Source organism: Lagenorhynchus albirostris, chromosome 20, assembly GCF_949774975.1.
Source record: "Lagenorhynchus albirostris chromosome 20, mLagAlb1.1, whole genome shotgun sequence".
Taxonomy (NCBI): Eukaryota; Metazoa; Chordata; class Mammalia; order Artiodactyla; family Delphinidae; genus Lagenorhynchus; species Lagenorhynchus albirostris.
In genome coordinates, this window is record NC_083114.1 from 37,412,495 (window position 1) to 37,431,036 (window position 18,542).

General features: G+C 35.9%; 1 protein-coding gene across 1 annotated transcript in view; it reads left to right on the forward strand.

Moving 5' to 3' along the window:
* SKAP1 (src kinase associated phosphoprotein 1) overlaps positions 1-18,542 on the forward strand; it is a 276,095-nt gene that overhangs the window by 18,697 nt on the left and 238,856 nt on the right. The window contains exon 2 of the mRNA XM_060134266.1: positions 16,034-16,139. Within this exon, the coding sequence (XP_059990249.1) occupies positions 16,034-16,139 (106 nt within the window). The remainder of the gene's footprint in view (positions 1-16,033; positions 16,140-18,542) is intronic.

Here is an 18,542-nt window from a genome sequence, read left to right on the forward strand (position 1 = left end):
CCCTTTTACCCATTTCACCGCCCACCCCCTCCGATAACCAATACTCTGTTCTCTGTATCTACATGTTTGTTCTTTTTGGTCTGTTTTGTTCATTTATTTTATTTGTTTGTTTTTTATATTTCACATATGAGTGAAATCATACAGTATTTGTTTCTCCCTCTGACTTATTTCGCTTAGCATAATACCCTCAAGGTCCATCCATGTGGTCACAAATGGCAAGATTTCATCATTTTATAGCTGAATGGTAATATATTGTATTTATATATACCACATCTTCCTTATCCATTCATGTACTGATGGCTGTTTCCATATCTTAGCTATTGTAAAAAATGCTGTGCTGAATATAGAGGTACGTATATCTTTTTGAATTAGTGTGTTTGTATTCTTTGGATAAATACCCAGAAGTGGAACAGCTGGATCATATATTAGTTTAATTTGTAATTTTTTGAGGAATCTCCATACTGTTTTCCATAGTGGCTGCACCAATTTACACTCCTACCAACAGTGCATGAGGGTTCCTTTTTCTCCACATCTCCTCCAGCACTTATTACTTCTTACCTTTTTGATAATAGTTATTCTAAGGGGTGTGAGGTGATATCTCATTGTGGTGTTGATTTGCATTTCCCTAATAATCATGTTGAACATCTTTTCTTGTGTCCGTTGGCCATCTGTATGTCTTCTTTGGAAAAATGTCTATTCAGCTCTTCTCCTTAATATTCTTGCTGCTTGCTCCTATCTTTTCCACTCCAACACTAAGAAACTTGACTCCCACCATTCATCATCCATTTATTGTTTGATTAGAGTATACATGTATAGCAGTATAAGAATTGATAACCCCTACACCCATTGGAGACAACTTTATTGACTAGGGTCCAGTATTCACGTGCAGTTCCTTTTGCCTTTGGTCTTATAGACTACCCATTTCCAGTGTTGCTTAGGTCAGTACCTTTCCCCCATTTCTTCAGTGAGTTTAATTCATATATTTGTAATCAGTTAGATTATGTTGTTACAGTCTGCATTTTTTCCTGAGATTCCCCAACCTGCTAAATGAGTTTTTGAAATTTGTAGACATTAAGGCTCATTCTTTGTGTTGTAAAGTCCTATAGGTTTTGATAATTACATAAAGCCATGTGTCAACCATTATTAAAGTATCATACAGTATAGTTTCACTGCCCTAAAAGCCTCCTGTGCTTTACCTATTCATCCCTCCCTGACTCCTCTTGAACCCCTGATCTTTTTATAGTGTTACCTTTTCCAGAATGCTATGTAGTTGGAATCATACAGTATGTAGCCTCTTCAGATTGGCTTCTTTCACATAGTGATATGCATTTAAACTTCCCCCATGTTTTTTCATGGCTTGAGAGCTCATTTCTTGTTAGCACTGACTAGTATTCCACTGTTTGTATGTATCACAATTTATTTATCCACTCACCTACTGAAGGACACTTTGGTTGCTTCCAAAATTTTAGCAAGTATAAATAAAGCTGCTATAAACATTTATGTGCAGATTTTTGTGTGGACAAAAGTTTTCAACTCAATTGGGTGAATACTCAGGAGTGTGATTGCTGGATCTTTTGATAAGACTATGTTTAGCTTTGGAAGAAACCAGACCATCTTCCAAAGTGGCTATACCATTTTACATTCCCATCAGCAATTAATGAGAGTTCTGGTTGCTCTACATCCTTGCCAGCTATTGGTATTGTCAATTTTAAAAAATTTATCCATTCTAATAGTTACATAGTGATATCGCATTGTTGTTTTAATTTGCAATTCCCTAATGACATATGATGCTGAGTGTCTTTTCATATGCTTATTTGTCATCTGTGTATCTTCTTTGGTGAGAAGGTACACAGATGACAAATGCGCATCTTATATCCATTTATAAAATTGGGTTGTTTGTTTTCTTATTGTTGAGTTTTAAGAGTTCTTTGAATATTTTGGATATAAGTCCTTTATTAGATATGTGTTTTGTAAAGATTTTCTACCAGTCTGTGGCTTGTCTTTTCATTGTCTTAACACTGTCTTTTGTGGAACAGAAGTTTTCCATTTTAATGAAGCCTAAATTATTTCTTTCATTCATCATGCTTTCGGTCTTGTAACTAAAAACTCATTGCCAAACCCAAGGTCACCTACATTTTCTCCTGTGTTATCTTCTAAGATTTTATAGTTTTGCATTTTACATTTAGGTCTATGATCCACTCTGAGTTAATTTTTGTGAAAAGTTAGAGCTGTGCCTTTTTTTTTTTCATTTGGATGTTTAGTTGTCACAGCACAATTTGTTAAAAAGACTATCCTCTCTCCACTGAATTGCCTTTACATCTTTGTCAAAGATCAGTTGACTGTGTTTGTGTGAGGCTATTTCTGTGTTTTCTGTTCTGTTCCATTGATCTGTGTCTGTTCTTCCAACAGTACTACTCTATCTTGATCACTGTAGCATAGTAGTAAGTCTTTAAGTTGAGTAATGTCAGTCCTTCAGCATTCCTCCTTCTTTCTCCTCCTGTCATCCTCCCTCTACTCTTCCTCCTCCTCCTCGCCCCTTCCTCTTCCTTTTCTTCTTCTTCTTCCTCTTCTCCCTCTCCTTTTCGTTCAGTATTGTGTTAATAATATGCTGTGAGAATTTTTGAATTCCTTAAATTTTCTTCATGAATATTATTTTTAATTGGTTATATCATATTTCATTATATGATCTATGATATAACCAATAACCAGGGTTTAGTGGAAAAAATTCAGAACATTTGATATCTCATTTTTGTAAATGAAAATAAAAAGGTTTTGTCAGCACAGAATAAAAACTGAAAGAGTTAGGAGTTCCCTGGTGGTCCCGTGATTAGGACTCCATGCTTCCACTGCAGGGGGCATGGGTGCGATCCCTGGTCAGGGAATTAAGATCCCGCATGCTGCCCGGCGTGGCCAAAAAAACAAAAAACAAAAACGTGAAAGAGGATGGGATTGCAAATTTTGTTGCTTATATCAATTTCTTTATTTTCCGATGTTTCTATGGTGAGTAACAATGCCTTTTTTGTTAGAGGGAAAGGTAAATATGTTTGTGTTTGTTTTCTAAAGTGTGAGAAATATCTTTTCTTCCTTTTCCCCTCTCAATCTGATATTGGTAATTTCGGTTTTCTCTTTTTTCCTTTTATGAATCTTGATAAAACCTTTAGGGACTTATCAAATTTATTGGCCTTTTAAAAGAACCAACCAATGTTTTTTCGGCTCTCTATTTAATTGATTTCCATTCTTATCTTTATTAATTTCTTTTTCCTGCTTGGAGTTTAGTTTGTTCTTCTTTTTCTAGTTTCTTAAGATGAACACTTAGATCATTGATTTTAATCCTTTCTTCTTTTCTACCATAAGCATTTAAAGCTGTATGTTTCCCTTAAGTGTGGATTTAACTGCGTCCTACAAATTTGGATGTGTTGTATTTTATAATCATTCAGTTTATTCAAAGAAGAGTATTTCCTCTTTGATTTACGTTACTTTGAATTGAGGCTTTTTAGATATCTCATTGTTATTTATTTCTAACTTATTTTATGGTCAGAGAACATACTCTACGATTTTAGACTTTTGGTGTTTTTTTTTTGTTGTTGTTTGTTTTTTTGTGGTACGTGGGCCTCTCACTGTTGTGGCTTCTCCTGTTGCGGCGCACAGGCTCCGGACACGCAGGTTCAGCGGCCATGGCTCACGGGCCTAGCCGCTCCGCGGCATGTGGGATCTTCCTGGACCGGGCCATGAACCCGTGTCCCCTGCATTGACAGGTGGACTCTCAACCACTGCGCCACCAGGGAAGCCCGACTTTTGGTGTTTATAAGACTTATTTTATGGACTAGAATAAGGTATATCTTGGTGAACATTTCATATGCACTTTAAAAAAAGTGTATTCTGTAGTTGTTAGATGTAGCATTCTATGAATGTCAATTAGATCAAAGTTGTTGATAGTGTTGTTCAGGTCCTCTATCTCTTTGCTGATTATTTGTCTAGTTGTTCTATTAGTTTCTGAAACAGGGTAGTAAAATCCCCAACTATGATTGTAGATATGTCTTTTTCTTACTTTAGTTGCATTGGAATTTGCTTCAGGTATTTTGCAGCTATTTTATTATGTGCATACACTTTATAATTGTTCTATCTTCCTGATGACTTGGCCCTTTTATCATTATGAAATATCCCTCTTTATCTCTTGTAATACTCCATGTACTGAAGTCTACTTTGTCTTACATTAGTATACCCATTCCATCTTCCTTATGTTTACTCTTTGCATACTGTATAATTTCCATTCTTTTTTTTCAGCCTATCTGTGTCTTTATATTTAAAGTGTGTCTCTTATAGATTACTTTGAACAATTATATGCCAATAAAATGGACAACCTAGAAGAAATGGACAAATTCCTAGTAATGTACAATCTCTCAAGACTGAATCAGGAAGAAATACAAAACATGAATTGAATCAGTATTTTAAAAACTCCCAAGAAACAAAATTCCAGGACTAGATGGCTTTACAGGTGAATTCTGCCAAACATTTAGAGAAGGGTTAACACCTATCCTTCCCAACTATTCCAAAAAAATTGCAGAGGAAGGAATGCTTCTGAACACATTCTGTGAAACCAGCATCACCCTGATACCAAAACCAGACAAAGATATAACAAAAAAAGAAAATTACAGGCCAATATCACTGATGAACATAGATGCAAAAATCCTCAACAAAATATTAGCAAACCAAATCAACAGTACATTAAAAGGATCATACACCATGATCAAGTGGGATTAATCCCAGGGATGCAAGGATGGTTCAATATCCACAAATCAATCACTGTGATACACCACATTAACAAATTGAAGAATAAAAATCATATGATCATCATATGTTGCAGAAAAAGATTTTGACAAAATTCAACATCCATTTATTATAAAAAACTCTCAATAAAATGGGTATAGAGGGAATATACCTCAACATAATAAAGGCCACGTGTGACAAGCCTACAGCTAACATCATACTGAATGACAAAAAGCTGAAAGTATTTCTTCTAAGGTCAGGAACAAGATAAGTATGCCCTTGAGGGTATTATGCTAAGTGAAGTAAGTCAGACAGAGAAAGACAAATACTGTATGATTTCACTTATATGTGGAATCTTAAAAACAAAACAAATATGAACAAATATAACTAAATGGAAACAGAGTCATAGATACAGAGAACAAACAGGTGGTAGCCAGAGGGGAGGGTAGTGGGGAGGTGGGAGGAGAGAAATAGATGAGGGAGATTAAGAGGTACAAACTTCCAGTTACAAAATAAATGAGTCACAGGTATGAAATGTACAGTTTGGAGAATATAGCCAATAATTATGTAATATCTTTGTATGCTGACAGATAACTAGACTTATCATGGTGATCATTTTGAGATGTATAGCAATTTTGAATCATTATGTTGTGTGCCAGGAACTAACATAGTGTTGTAAGTCAATTATACTTCAAAAACAAATAAACAAACTCATAGAAAAAGAGATCAGATTTGCAATTGCCAAAGGGGGAGGGTGGAGGGAGGGGGAACTGGATGAAGGCAGTCAAAAGATACAGATCTCCAGGGCTTCCCTGGTGGCGCAGTGGTTGAGAGTCCACCTGCCGATGCAGGGGACACAAGTTCGTGCCCTGGTCCGGGAAGATCCCACATGCCACGGAGCGGCTAGGCCTGTGAGCCATGGCCGCTGAGCCTGCGCGTCTGGGGCCTGTGCTCCACAACGGGAGAGGCCACAACAGTGAGAGGCCCATGTACCGCCAAAAAAAAAAAAAAAAGTAAATCCTTAGAGGTCTTATCACAAGGAAAAAATTTTTAATTTTGTGTCTATATGAGATGATAGGTATTCACTAATCTTACTGTGGTAATCATTTCATGGCATTTGTAAGTCAAATCATTATGCTGTACATCTTAAACTTACATAGTGCTGTATGTCGATTATATCTCAATAAAACTGGAAGGAGAAAAGTGTCTCCTGTAGAAAGCATATAATTGGGTCTTGCATTTTTATTCAGTTAGGAAAATCTCTGCTTTTTAATTGAAGTGTTTAATTCATTTACATCTAATATAACTATTGTTATGGATGGATCTAGGGTCTACCATTTAACTACCTGTTTTGCAATTGTCACATTTTTTTATTACACTTGCTTTTAAAAAAATCAAATGCTTTTAGTATTCCATTTTAATTTCTCTATTTTAGAAAATTGTTCCTCCTTATTTTGTTTCTTAGGGTTGTTCCAGTGATTACAATATGTTCCTTAACTTATCACAGGCTACTCAGAGTTAATTTTATACCACTAAAGGGGGTTCATTTTCTCCCCCCCATCCTCTGTTTTATTGCTGTCACATATTTTGCATGTACATATGTTATAAGCTGTGCAATGCAGTGTTATAATCTGTGCTTTAGCTCGCCAGTTATCTTTTGAAGAAATGAAGAGAAAGAGGAAAAAAGTGATAATATTTTATATTTACCCACATATTTAGCATTTTGGTACCCCTGTAGATCTGAATTTCCCTTTGGTGTCAGTTCCCTTCAGCTTGATGAATTTCATTTAGATTTTTTTTTTTAGAGCAGGTTTGTTAGCAAAAAGTTTTCTCAGTTTTTGTTTATCTGAAAAACGTCTTTATTTTGCCTGTACATTTCAACAGCTATTGTCATTGGATATAGAATTCTGGGTTGACAGGTTTTTTTCCCTTTTTCTTTTCAGCACTGTAAATGTGTCGTTCTAGTGTCTTCTGGCCTCCACTATTTTTGATGAAAAGTTAACTCTCATTCCTGTCATTATTTTCTTATGGGTAATGGGTCATTTTCTCTAGCTTCTTTGAAATTCTTCTCTTTATCTTAGATTTTCAGCAGTTTGACTATAATTTGCCAGTGTTTAGTTTTCTTTATGTTTATCCTACTTGAGGTCCACTGAGCTTCTTGAATCTGTAAATTAATATTTTTCATCAAATTTGGGAAATTTTTGACGATTATTTCTTCTGGTACATTTTCTGTCCTATTCTGGTTTTAACCTTCTTCTGAGATTCCAAGTATATGTAAGTTGTGGCATTTGGTGTTTTCCCACAGCCCACTAAGCTCTTTGCCTAAGGGTGCTCCCTAGCCACTCCACCCCACATGGACTGGGAGTACCTTTAGGTGAAAAGCTATATAAACACACGTCTCACCCTGCAGTTCCTTTCTTTCAAGGATCAAATCCCCACCAATTTCTGCCTGCTTTTGGCTACTGTTTGGTGCCCTAAAATAGTTGCTTTTGAATTTTTTGTCTAGTGTTGATAATTCTTATCTATGGGAAAGTCATTCCAACATAAGCTATTCTACTATTACCCAGAAAGCTACCGATTTTTAAAGAATTTATTTTCTGGTTACCCTAGTGAATTCTTACAATTTCTAAAAGTTTTCCAACTTCATAGTTTTAAGCTTATATGTCTTTGGTTATAATATCTGTGCATAATGATGTTTTTTTTCCTTCTAAGACTTCTTTTTGTCTAGAAGCTCCAGAACAATGTTATTTGACAGTGGGAGTAGCTGGAAAAACAATCTTTAATAATATTGACTTTAGGGCTTCCCTGGTGGTGCAGTGGTTGACAGTCCGCCTGCCAACTCAGGGGACACGGGTTCGTGCCCTGGTCTGGGAAGATCCCACATGCCGTGGAGCGGCTGGGCCTGTGAGCCATGGCCGCTGGGCCTGCACGTCCGGAGCCTGTGCTCCGCGACGGGAGAGGCCACAGCAGTGAGAGGCCCACGTACCGCAAAAAAAATAAATAAATAAAATAATAATGACTTTAGTTTTTCAGCCATAAATACGATGCTAGTTTGCAACATATATATTCCTTAGGTTAAGAAGGTATTCTTTTACTTCTATTTAATATAGTTTTGTCACAAATAGATAATAAATATCATCAGAGGTGGTTTTGTCATTTGCCAAGAGGTTTGTATAGACTTCTCTTTTAACCTATTAAATAAATATCTAATACATCAATAATATTGAAACATCTTTATATTCCCAGGATAAACTATATTATTCTTTTAATATACTGCTAGGTGTGATCTACTAGTATTTTATTTAGGATTTTTGTATCTATATTAACTTTATTTTTTAATTTTATTTTTAAAATTTTTAAAAACTTTTTATTTTATATTGGAGTATAGCTGATTAACAATGCTGTGTTATTCCTGTCCTACATAGCACAGGGAGATCAGCTTGGTGCTTTGTGACCACCTAGAGGGGTGGGATAGGGAGGGTGGGAGGGAGACGCAAGAGGGATGAGATATGGGGATATATGTATATGTATAGCTGATTCACTTTGTTATACAGCAACAACTAACACAACATTGTACAGCAACTATACTCCAATAAAGATGTTAAAAAAAAAAAAAAACCACCCCAGTGCTGTGTTAGTTTCAGGCACACAGCAAAGTGACTCAGCCATACACACACATGCATCCATTCCCCTTAAAATTCTCTTCCCATCTAGGTCATCTCATAATACCAAGCAGAGTTCCCTGTGCTACACAGTAGGTCCCCCGTTGGCCATCCATTTTAAACAGCAGTATGTACATGCCAATCCCAAACTCCCTAACTATCCCCGCCCCCCACCCTTCCCTCTATATTAACTTTAAACTGATTCCTTTTTGTGCTCTTTTAGAACTGTGGTTATGCTAGGTTATACGAAATGATTTGAGAAGTTTCTCATAATTTGAGAATTATGCTCTGGAATAATTTATATAGAACAAGAATTATTCATTACTTAAAGGTTTGAAAAACATCTAAAAAACTATATTAATATGAACTCAAAAAAACATTTAGCAACCTTTTCTTCTTTTCCCCTGGTTATTAGCCTGTTCAGGATTCTGGTTTTCCATTTCTCAATTCAGTTTTAGAAATTTATATTTTTCTCAGAAACTTTCACGGAGATTTTCGTATTTATTTGCATGGAACTTTATTTTGTTTACATAGCACTTTGTTTTTGAAATAATCTTTTAAAGGGATAAAAATGATGCCCACTATCATAAAATTTAAATATGCATAAAAGCACAAAAAAGAAAATTAAAATAACTTGAAATCTCACCAACTTTATCAAATATTTCATTATCTTTAAAAAATTTTGGTGTTTGTTATTGCCTCTTTTTATTCTGCCTCATTTCTGTGTATTTGTGCGTTCTCTCCCTTTTCCTTGATTACATTTGCTGATGATATATCAATTTATTGGATTTCCCCTCACTTCTGAAAAGTCCCAGCTCTTATACTTATTTAGCATTTGTATACATATTTTTCTCACTATTTTTAAGTTCAGTGGTTTTGTAACCACTAAGTTGTGCAATGGAACCTTTTCAAAATTGAAATCTTATGTGAAATCCCAGTGTATAAATAGATAAAAGCCAAGGACTTGTGATTAAAGCAAAGGGGATCGTGAGTGGAAGGAAGGGAGTTTCCCAGAGTTTCACTCACTTGACCCCACCCCAACCCCAACTTCTCTTTCTTATCAGATGCTTATGACTCCAGAGAGCACTATTAGACAACCACTGTTCTGACTTATTAATTCTGCTTTTATCTTTATTGTTTCTTTTGTCCTCCTTTCCATAGGCTGGTTTATTGCTCTTTTCTGATTTTTTTGAATTTGGTGCTTATTTCTTTTCATTCTTTTTTATTTAATATTGGAAATATTGAAGTCTGTAAATCTGTCACTCTGTACAATGCTGGTCACATTTTATAATATTTTACACAGATTGTTTTCTCAGTACGTGGTAATTATAATTTCACAATTATTGTCATCAGTGATATATAATCTTATGAGTTTTATCTGTTTTGCTACATTTTTCTCTTTTTTCTATATTTTATTATATTGAATATTTTTAAAATCTTTTGTTCTACTTTTATTACATTAGTGTTTGAAAAATCATAGTTGAACCCATTTGCTTTAATTATCATTGTCCAGGATGGAATAGTACCCATTAGCCCTATGTAAATAAGTAATTTAGCACGTTTTTCTTCTTCTCTATTCCTTTTCTAAATGCATTCAGATGCTTATTACATTTTTTTTACAAACGTCTTAATTAAGAATTACTTTTTAAAATAAGTTTTAAACTATACTTAACCACAAGTATCTAGATTTAACTTATTTGGCTGTTTTGAATTTCATCACCACCTCTTTCTGTTGATCAGTGTGTCCTTGAAAAGATTTTCTTCAGGAAAGAATATAGGTGGTAAAAATTCAGAGCCACAACTGTTTGAAAATGTTTTGTTGGTCTCCTTCATTTTATATAACCAACATCTTGACTATGCTTAGAATTCTTGAGCACAGTATTTTTCCTTTAAAACACTGTAAAACTTTCATCTTCTAGTGCTTATTTTGTGGAGAGGCCATTTTGACTCTTATTTTGTAGACTACTTATTTTTTTCCATGTCGGTGCTTGAGGAATGTTTTCATTTTCCTTCAGTCTTGAAATTTCAGAAGGATATGTGTAGATATTGTAATTTGTTCATTTATGCATTCATCTTTTTTTTTTTTTTTGTGGTATGCGGGCCTCTCACTGTTGTGGCCTCTGCCGTTGCGGAGCACAGGCTCCGGACGCGCAGGCTCAGTGGCCATGGCTCACGGGCCCAGCTGCTCCGCGGCATGTGGGATCTTCCCCGACTGGGGCACGAACCCAAGTCCCCTGCATCGGCAGGCGGACTCTCAACCACTGCGTCACCAGGGAAGCCCCATTTATATTTTTTAACAGCTTCATTGAGATATAGTTCTTATGCCATACACCCTACCCATCCTATTTAAAGTGTACAATCCAATGGCTTTTAGTATAGTATTCACAGAGTTGTGCAATCATCACCGAGATAAATTTTAGAACATTTTCATCATCCCCAAAGAAAACTTGAACCCCCTTAGCTTTCATTCTCTAATCTGCCTCCATATCTCCCACAGCCCTAGGCATCCGCTAACCTACTTTATGTTTCTGTAGATTTCTGCCTATCTTGTATATTTCATGTAAATGGAATTATACAATATGTAGCCCTTGTGACTGGTTTCTTTTGTTTGGTGAACTAATGATTTCAGAGATTTATTTGTATTGTAGCATTTCATTTTTTATTGCTGAATAATATTCCATTGTATAGATATGCCACATTTTATTTATCTGTTCATCAGTCGATGGACATTTGGGTTTTGTCCACATATTGGCTATTAAGTATAATGCTGCTCAGAAGACCTAAATAGACATTTCTCCAAAGAAGATATACAGATTGCCAACAAACACATGAAAGGATGCTCAACATCACTAATCATTAGAGAAATGCAAATCAAAACTACAATGAGGTATCACCTCACGCCAGTCAGAATGGCCATCATCAAAAAATCTACAAACAAGAAATGCTGGAGAGGGTGTGGAGAAAAGGAAACCCTCTTGCACTGTTGGTGTGAATGGAAATTTATACAGCCACTATGGAGAACACTATGGAGGTTTCTTAAAAAACTAAAAATAGAACTACCGTATGACCCAGCAGTCCCACTCCTGGGCATATACCCTGAGAAAACCATAATTCAAAAAGAGACATGTACCACAGTGTTCATCGCAGTACTATTTACAATAGCCAGGACATGAAAGCAACCTAAGTGTCCATCAACAGATGAATGGATAAAGAAGATGTGGCACATATATACAATGGAATATTACTCAGCCATAAAATGAAACAAAATTGAGTTATTTGTAGTGAGGTGGATGGACCTAGAATCTGTCATACAGAGTGAAGTAAGTCAGAAAGAGAAAAACAAATACCGTATGTTAACACATATATATGGAATCTAAAACAAAAAAAAAGGTTCTGATGAACCTAGGGGCAGGACAGGAATAAAGACGTCGATGTAGAGAATGGACTTGAGGACATGGGGAGGGGGAAGGGTAAGCTGGGACGAAGTGAGAGAGTGGCATGGACATATATACACTACCAAGTGTAAAATAGTTAGCTAGTGAGAAGCAGCTGCATGGCACAGGGAGATCAGCTTGGTGCTTTGTGACCACCTAGAGGGGTGGGATAGGGAGGGTGGGAGGGAGATGCAAGAGGGAGGGGATATGGGGCTATAAGTATGCATATAGCTGATTCACTTTGTTATACATCAGAAACTAACACAACATTGTAAAGCAATTATACTCCAATAAAGATGTTTAAAAAAATAATGCTGCCATGAACATTTGTGTACAAGTTTTTGTTTGAACACCTGTTTTCATTTCTCTTGGGTAATATCTAGTAGTGGAATTGCTGGGTCATATGGTAACTCTCTGTCCAGCCTTTTGAGGAACTGCCAGACATTTACAAAATGGCGGCACCATTTTATATTCCCACTGGCAATGTATGAGGGTCGTAATTTCTCTCCATCTTCGACAGCCCTTGTTATTGTCCATCTTCTTAACTGTAGCCATCCTAGTGGATGTAAAGTGGTACCTCATTGTGGTTCATTTTCCTGGTATCAACTGATGTTGAGCATCTTTTCATTTGTTTATTGGTCATTTGTATATCTTCTTTGGATAAATGTCTATTTAGATTCTCTGCTTGTTTTAAGATTGGGTTATTTGTCTTTTTATTATTGAGTTGTAAGAGCTTTTTATACTTCTGCATATGTCTCCTATCAGATATATGATTTGCAAAATTTTTCTCACTTTCTTGATAGCACCCTTTGAACTACAATAGTTTTTCATTTTTTTAAAGTCTTTATTGAATTTGTTACAATAATGCTTCTGTTTTATGTTTTGGTGTTTTGGCTGTGAGGCATATGGGATTTTAGCTCCCCGAGTAGGGATCGAATCTGTACCACCTGCATTGGAAGGTGAAGTCTTAACCACAGGACCACCAGAGAAGTCCCCAATAGTTTTTCATTTTTGATGTCCAATTTTTTCTTTTGTTGCTTGTTCTTTTGGCATCATATCTAAGAAACTGTTATCTAATCCAAGGTCACAAGGATTTATGCCTATTTTCTTCTAATAGTTTTAGCTTTTACTTTTTATTAACTCAAAATGTGATCCATTTTGAGTTAATTTTTGTATATTTTGTGAGGTAGGTGTCCAACTTCATTTTTTTGCATGTGGATATTCAGTTGTTCCAGCACCATTTGTTGAAAAACTATTCTTTTCCATTGAATTGTCTTCGCATCCTTATCAAAAATTTATTGACTATAAATGTGAGGGGTTACTTCTAAATTCCCAGTTCTTTTCCTTTGACCTGTGTTTGTTTTTATGCCAGTATTATATTGTCTTGATTACTGTTGCTTTGTAGTAAGTTTTGAAATCAGAAAATGTGAATCCTCCAAATTTGTTCTTCTTTTTCAAAATTGTTTTGGATATTCTGAGTCTCTGGGATTTCTAAATGAATCATAGGATTAGCTTGTCAATTTCTGAAAAAAAAGCCAGCTGAGATTTTTATAGAGATTGCATTGAATCTTTAGATTAATATGGAAATATTCCCATATTAATAGCAGTAAGTCTCATATATGAACATGAGATTCTTCCCATTTATTTAGGCCTTTAATTTCTTTCAATAATATTTTGTAGTTTTCAGAGTTTAAGTTTTATACTTCTCTTGCTAAATTTATTCCTAAGTATTTAATTGTTTTACATTATCTTAAATGGAAGTTTCCTAATTTAATTTCATTTTTTCATTGCTACTATATAGAAATACAACTGATTTTTAAAAATATTTATTTATTGGCTGCACTGGGTCTTCATTGCAGCACATGGGCTTCTCTAGTTGTGGCGTGCGGGCTCCAGAGTGCGCAGGCTCTCTAGGTGTGGCTCGCAGGCTTAGTTGCCCTGTGGCATGTGGATCTTAGTTCCCCAACTAGGGATCGAACCCGCGTCCCCTGCATTGGAAGGTGGATTCTTAACCACTGGACCACCAGGGAAGTCCCATTACAACTGATTTTTGTGTATTAATCTTGTATCCTGCAAACTTACTGAACTCATTTATTAGACCTAATAGTTTTTCAATGGATTCCTTAGGGTTTTCTTTATACAAGATTATGTCATATGCAAGTAGAGATAGTTTTACCTCTTCCTTTCTAATTTAGACTCTTTCAATTTCATTTCTTGCATAATTGCCCTGGCCAGCACCAGTACAATGTTAAGTATAAGTGGTGAGAGGAGGCAGCTTGTCTTGCTGCTGATTTTAGAAGCAGGGAGGAAGCATTCAGTCTTTCACTTGTTGACCTAAAACAATCAAACAACCAGTTATTTTACCAGCAAAATGGGTTTATTTGGGAACAGCAAAGACTTGCAATTCAGGACGTGCAACTATGGCGATCCACAGGCAAATCCAGAGAACAGAAGAGAGGAACTTTCTTTTATAGAAGAGAAGAAGGAGTTGGGAGGGGCTATTATAAACCAAGAGTCCATTGGAGAAAACTGGGAGTTCAAAGTGTAATGGCTTTTCATTGGCTGAGTTGTGTAACAGTCTCTCATTGGCTGGGCTCTTGCAGGGCAAGGAGAAATTTTTCCTTCCTCCTTCTGGGTAGTAAAGTATCAACATTCTTCCTGTTGGAGTTACAAAGGTACATCTCTTCCTATTGGGTCTGCAATTGACATCTATGGGTAGGGCGTGAGCGCTCCCTCTTCTGGTATCCTGACTTACTTAAAATGAGGGTTCTATTTATTAATTTTTACACACCATTGTGATGTTAGTGGGTTTTTTGTAGATGGTCTTTATGAGACTGAGGAAACTTCCTTCTATTCCTAGTTTGTTGAGTGCTTTTTTATCATGAAGTGCTGTTGAATTTTGTCGAATGCTTTTTCTGCATCTATTGAGATGATCACATGGTCTTTGTCCTTTATCCTATTAACATGGTATATTACATTAATTGATAGCATTTATTTTTTACCTTTTAATTAAACTCATTTTTTCATTCTTTAGCCTTTAGAGGAACTTGGAGGAACCTATTAAATGACATATGCAATAAATGTGATGCAGGTCTTGGAAGTTGATGGTGGTCCTCAGTGAAATTTTTACTTCCAGAACTTCATCAAAAGTACGTCTTATGCCCCATCAGAAGTTCTGGTAATGGCTATCTAGGACTTTTTTGTTTGGTGTTGTTGAGTGGTGTGAATGTAAAACAAAATTTTAAGTATGCTTATGTAACCCAACTGTATAAATTCATAACATTATCTTGATAGTATATATAATACAGTTTCATATTTTTGGAAGTAGAAATTTTTAACCATGTTATTTATATGCTTTTTAGGGATTATAATTATTTTATGCATAATAAAGTGTATAGCTAGCATTTCTGGCAATTATAATCATTATCAGTTTATTTTGTCTTTGAAAATTTGTAAATGCCCCCCAATTTCTTTTAACATAACATCATTTGTTCCATATTATATATTTCTATCATGTATAGAAATAATATATAATTATGCTCACATAATTGCAGTTTCCTTCTCTTGGACACATTTTTTCTTTTCCATGTGGGTTCCTTCAATTGGTTGCATTGTCGTTTTCATTAATGATGCATCTGCTAATTAATTTTTCTTCTTTGAATGCCTGCCCTTTTTGTTCTTGATTTTGCAGTTCAGCTCTATTTTAAATTTCAGTTCTATTTACTGGTATTTCTCTCTAGCTTCTATTGGCTTGTGACTTGTTTGTAATGTTTACATGTTTATGAAACTGACAGTCCACCCTCTGCCATCGGTGATAATTAATATTTGAATGTTTCTTTAAGATGGTTTAGAAAATAGTTATTTCTTATGGTTAATATATGCATTAGCTTTCTAAATTCATAGCAAGGTCTTGGATTATCAGAAAATGTCATTTACAGGCATATATAAAGTTTTATTTATTTTTTATTCTGGTGAAATATATGTAGCATAAAATTTACCATTTTAACCACTATTAAGTGTACAGTTCTGTGGCATTAATTACATTCCCCTCGTTCTACAACTTCAAAGTTTTTAAAGAGAAAATAATACCTGTTTCTTAGTCCTTCAGATTTTCCTCCTTCTCCCTTAGTACTTTTTCTTTTCCATTGATCAACTTTCCTTTTCTTTTAGATACTGAGGAGTTCCTGGGAGAAGTTTTGCGGAATGAGAACCTTAGTGCTGGTGCAAGGGACAACAGAGACCATATTCTACGGGGCTTGCAGCAAATCAAAGCTAGGTTTGTATAAACCGGTTCCATTATTCTTCTTCATAAGCTTTAAAACAATTTATAATCAGTAACATCTACTTTAATTGTATATAAATTAGCAAAGTAAGACACACCTATCATAGTTCTTTATACTTGGTAGAGGCTTAATAAATGTATACTGAATTGCACTGGAGGTAGGCAGGCATATTTAGGGTAGTTTACCAAAATGGAAATATTTTGATAATTATGTATGTTAAAAAAATTATTCTGCTTTCTGCTTTGGATTGTTATGTTAGTCTTTATTGAACACTTTTGCAAAATGTGTGAAAAGCTAAATATTTATGCTTGTCCAAATTACTGAAAGGGAAGATGTTAAGCAGTATGAGGTAATTTTCGTTAGGATTTTTGGTCTTGATTTTATATCCACATGTCCTTTCCTAATAGAAAACTTAAACTGGACTTATCCAGTTGATTCTCTGAGCATAGTAGAATGTCTTAGTCTCAGACTGATTGGAATATCATGCTCATTAAGTTTTTGTTTTTTTTAAATTAAAAGCCCTGACCTAATTTGTACCTTTTAGAATGTGAGCACCTGACAGATGCATACACTTGCTTGATGGTGGAAGAAATAAAAATTTTCCTTTACAATATATTTCCCGACCACCTCTTGCTTGAAATGTGGTAACTGAATGAGAGTTGGGGATAAGAGAGTGTTACTTTACGTGTTTTCCAACTTGGAGGCAATGTGATTCAGAATGTTTGAACTGAGTACTTTTAGTCAAGGGAGAGCAACTGCAGGGATATGCCTGGGATTTGTTTTTTTGTTTGTTTTTTTGGCTGCACCGTGTGGGATTTTAGTTCCCCACGTTGGGAGCACGGAGTTTGTTTTTTTTTGTTGTTGTTGTTTTGACTGTGTTGGGTCTTAGTTGCCGTACACGGGCTTTCTCTAGCTGCAGCGAGCAGTGGCTACTGTTCGTTGTGGTGCGCGGGCTTCCCATTGAGGTGGCCTCTCCTGTTGCGGAGCAGGGGCTCCAGGCACATGGGCTTCAGTAGTTGTGGCACGTGGGCTTCAGTAGTTGTGGCTCGCGGGCTCTAGAGTGCAGGCTCAGTAGTTGTGGCACACAGGCTTAGTTGCTCCACGGCATGTGGGATCTTCCTGGACCAGGGATCGAACCTGTGTCCCCTGCATGGGCAGGCAGATTCTTTATCCCCTGCGCCACCAGGGAAGCCCGGGAGCTCTTAACCACTGGACCACCAGGAAAGTCCTTATACCTGGAATTTAATGTGTGGCTGACCAATCTTAGCATCTACTTTAGAAGCCTCATTGAAACTCCTTAGAAGCAAGCAAGGAGTTTTATCCTTTCAAAGGGCACAGCCAGAATATATTCCTTCCAGGAATGTGCGAGAACCTCACAAGATGCCCTGCTGGATCTTAATCGATCTTTCCTGCTGGCTAATTAAACGTCACTTTTACTCAGCAACTGGGGACTGTGTAATTATCAGCCTGGGTTGCCCTGAATAATTGAAACAAACAGAATGCAAAAGATGGGAGCTTTTTGCAAAATGAGAATATCTATAATTTATGGTAGGCTGGAAGAGTGTTTAAAACAAACTTCCCCATAATGTTACTTTATTAGTAGATGAGTTTAGGCTTAGTTGTGTACCTGAAGGCTCAGTTAGTAACTTATAGAATTTTTTATTTTTTTAATACAAAGTTGACCTTTGTATTTTAGGATTATTATAAGGATGGCACGAAGAACAAAGGTAGAATTATTTTAAACTGTATTGTAGGGAGAGGGTTGGCCATAATATAATTGTGTATGTTGTATAAATGGTGATACCTTTTAACGGTGTTAATGGTATAAATCTGTGATAAGGAATGTAAAAACAATTTTACTGCATCTGTAGAGACAAATATACAATGAGTAGGAATTCTCCTTTCCCATATTTGTACCACAGAACTTGGAAGGGACTAAATTTCAATCTGAAATTGATAATAAAAGGTGATTTTGTGGTGACTCACTGTTATCCCTTACATATTACTTCTTAGTCCTCTTTTTAAGTGCATACACACACTCATACACACATACCCATGCTCGCACACATAGAAGCTGTATTTGTTATGAGGTAGGGAGGGTTCCTTGTTCTCAGAGGACTTGCTGTGTGGTTTGTGGGATAGACATTCAGGAAATAATCAGCAGGAGTTTTAGGAAACATCTGCATTGTTGATGGGAGCTTTCTGTTCATTGATTTGTTGCAAGAAAGATGACACTTTATTTAGAATTTCATAATTATCAGATCAGGAGGAAATGAGGAGCCAGAAATTAGATACTGTACAAGAAAATGGAAAAATGAGACTTTCCTTTGGCAAGCTGTTTGAAATTGTCTTACATTTGCCCGTTCAATCATCATCCCGTTAATGTAACCCTTGTC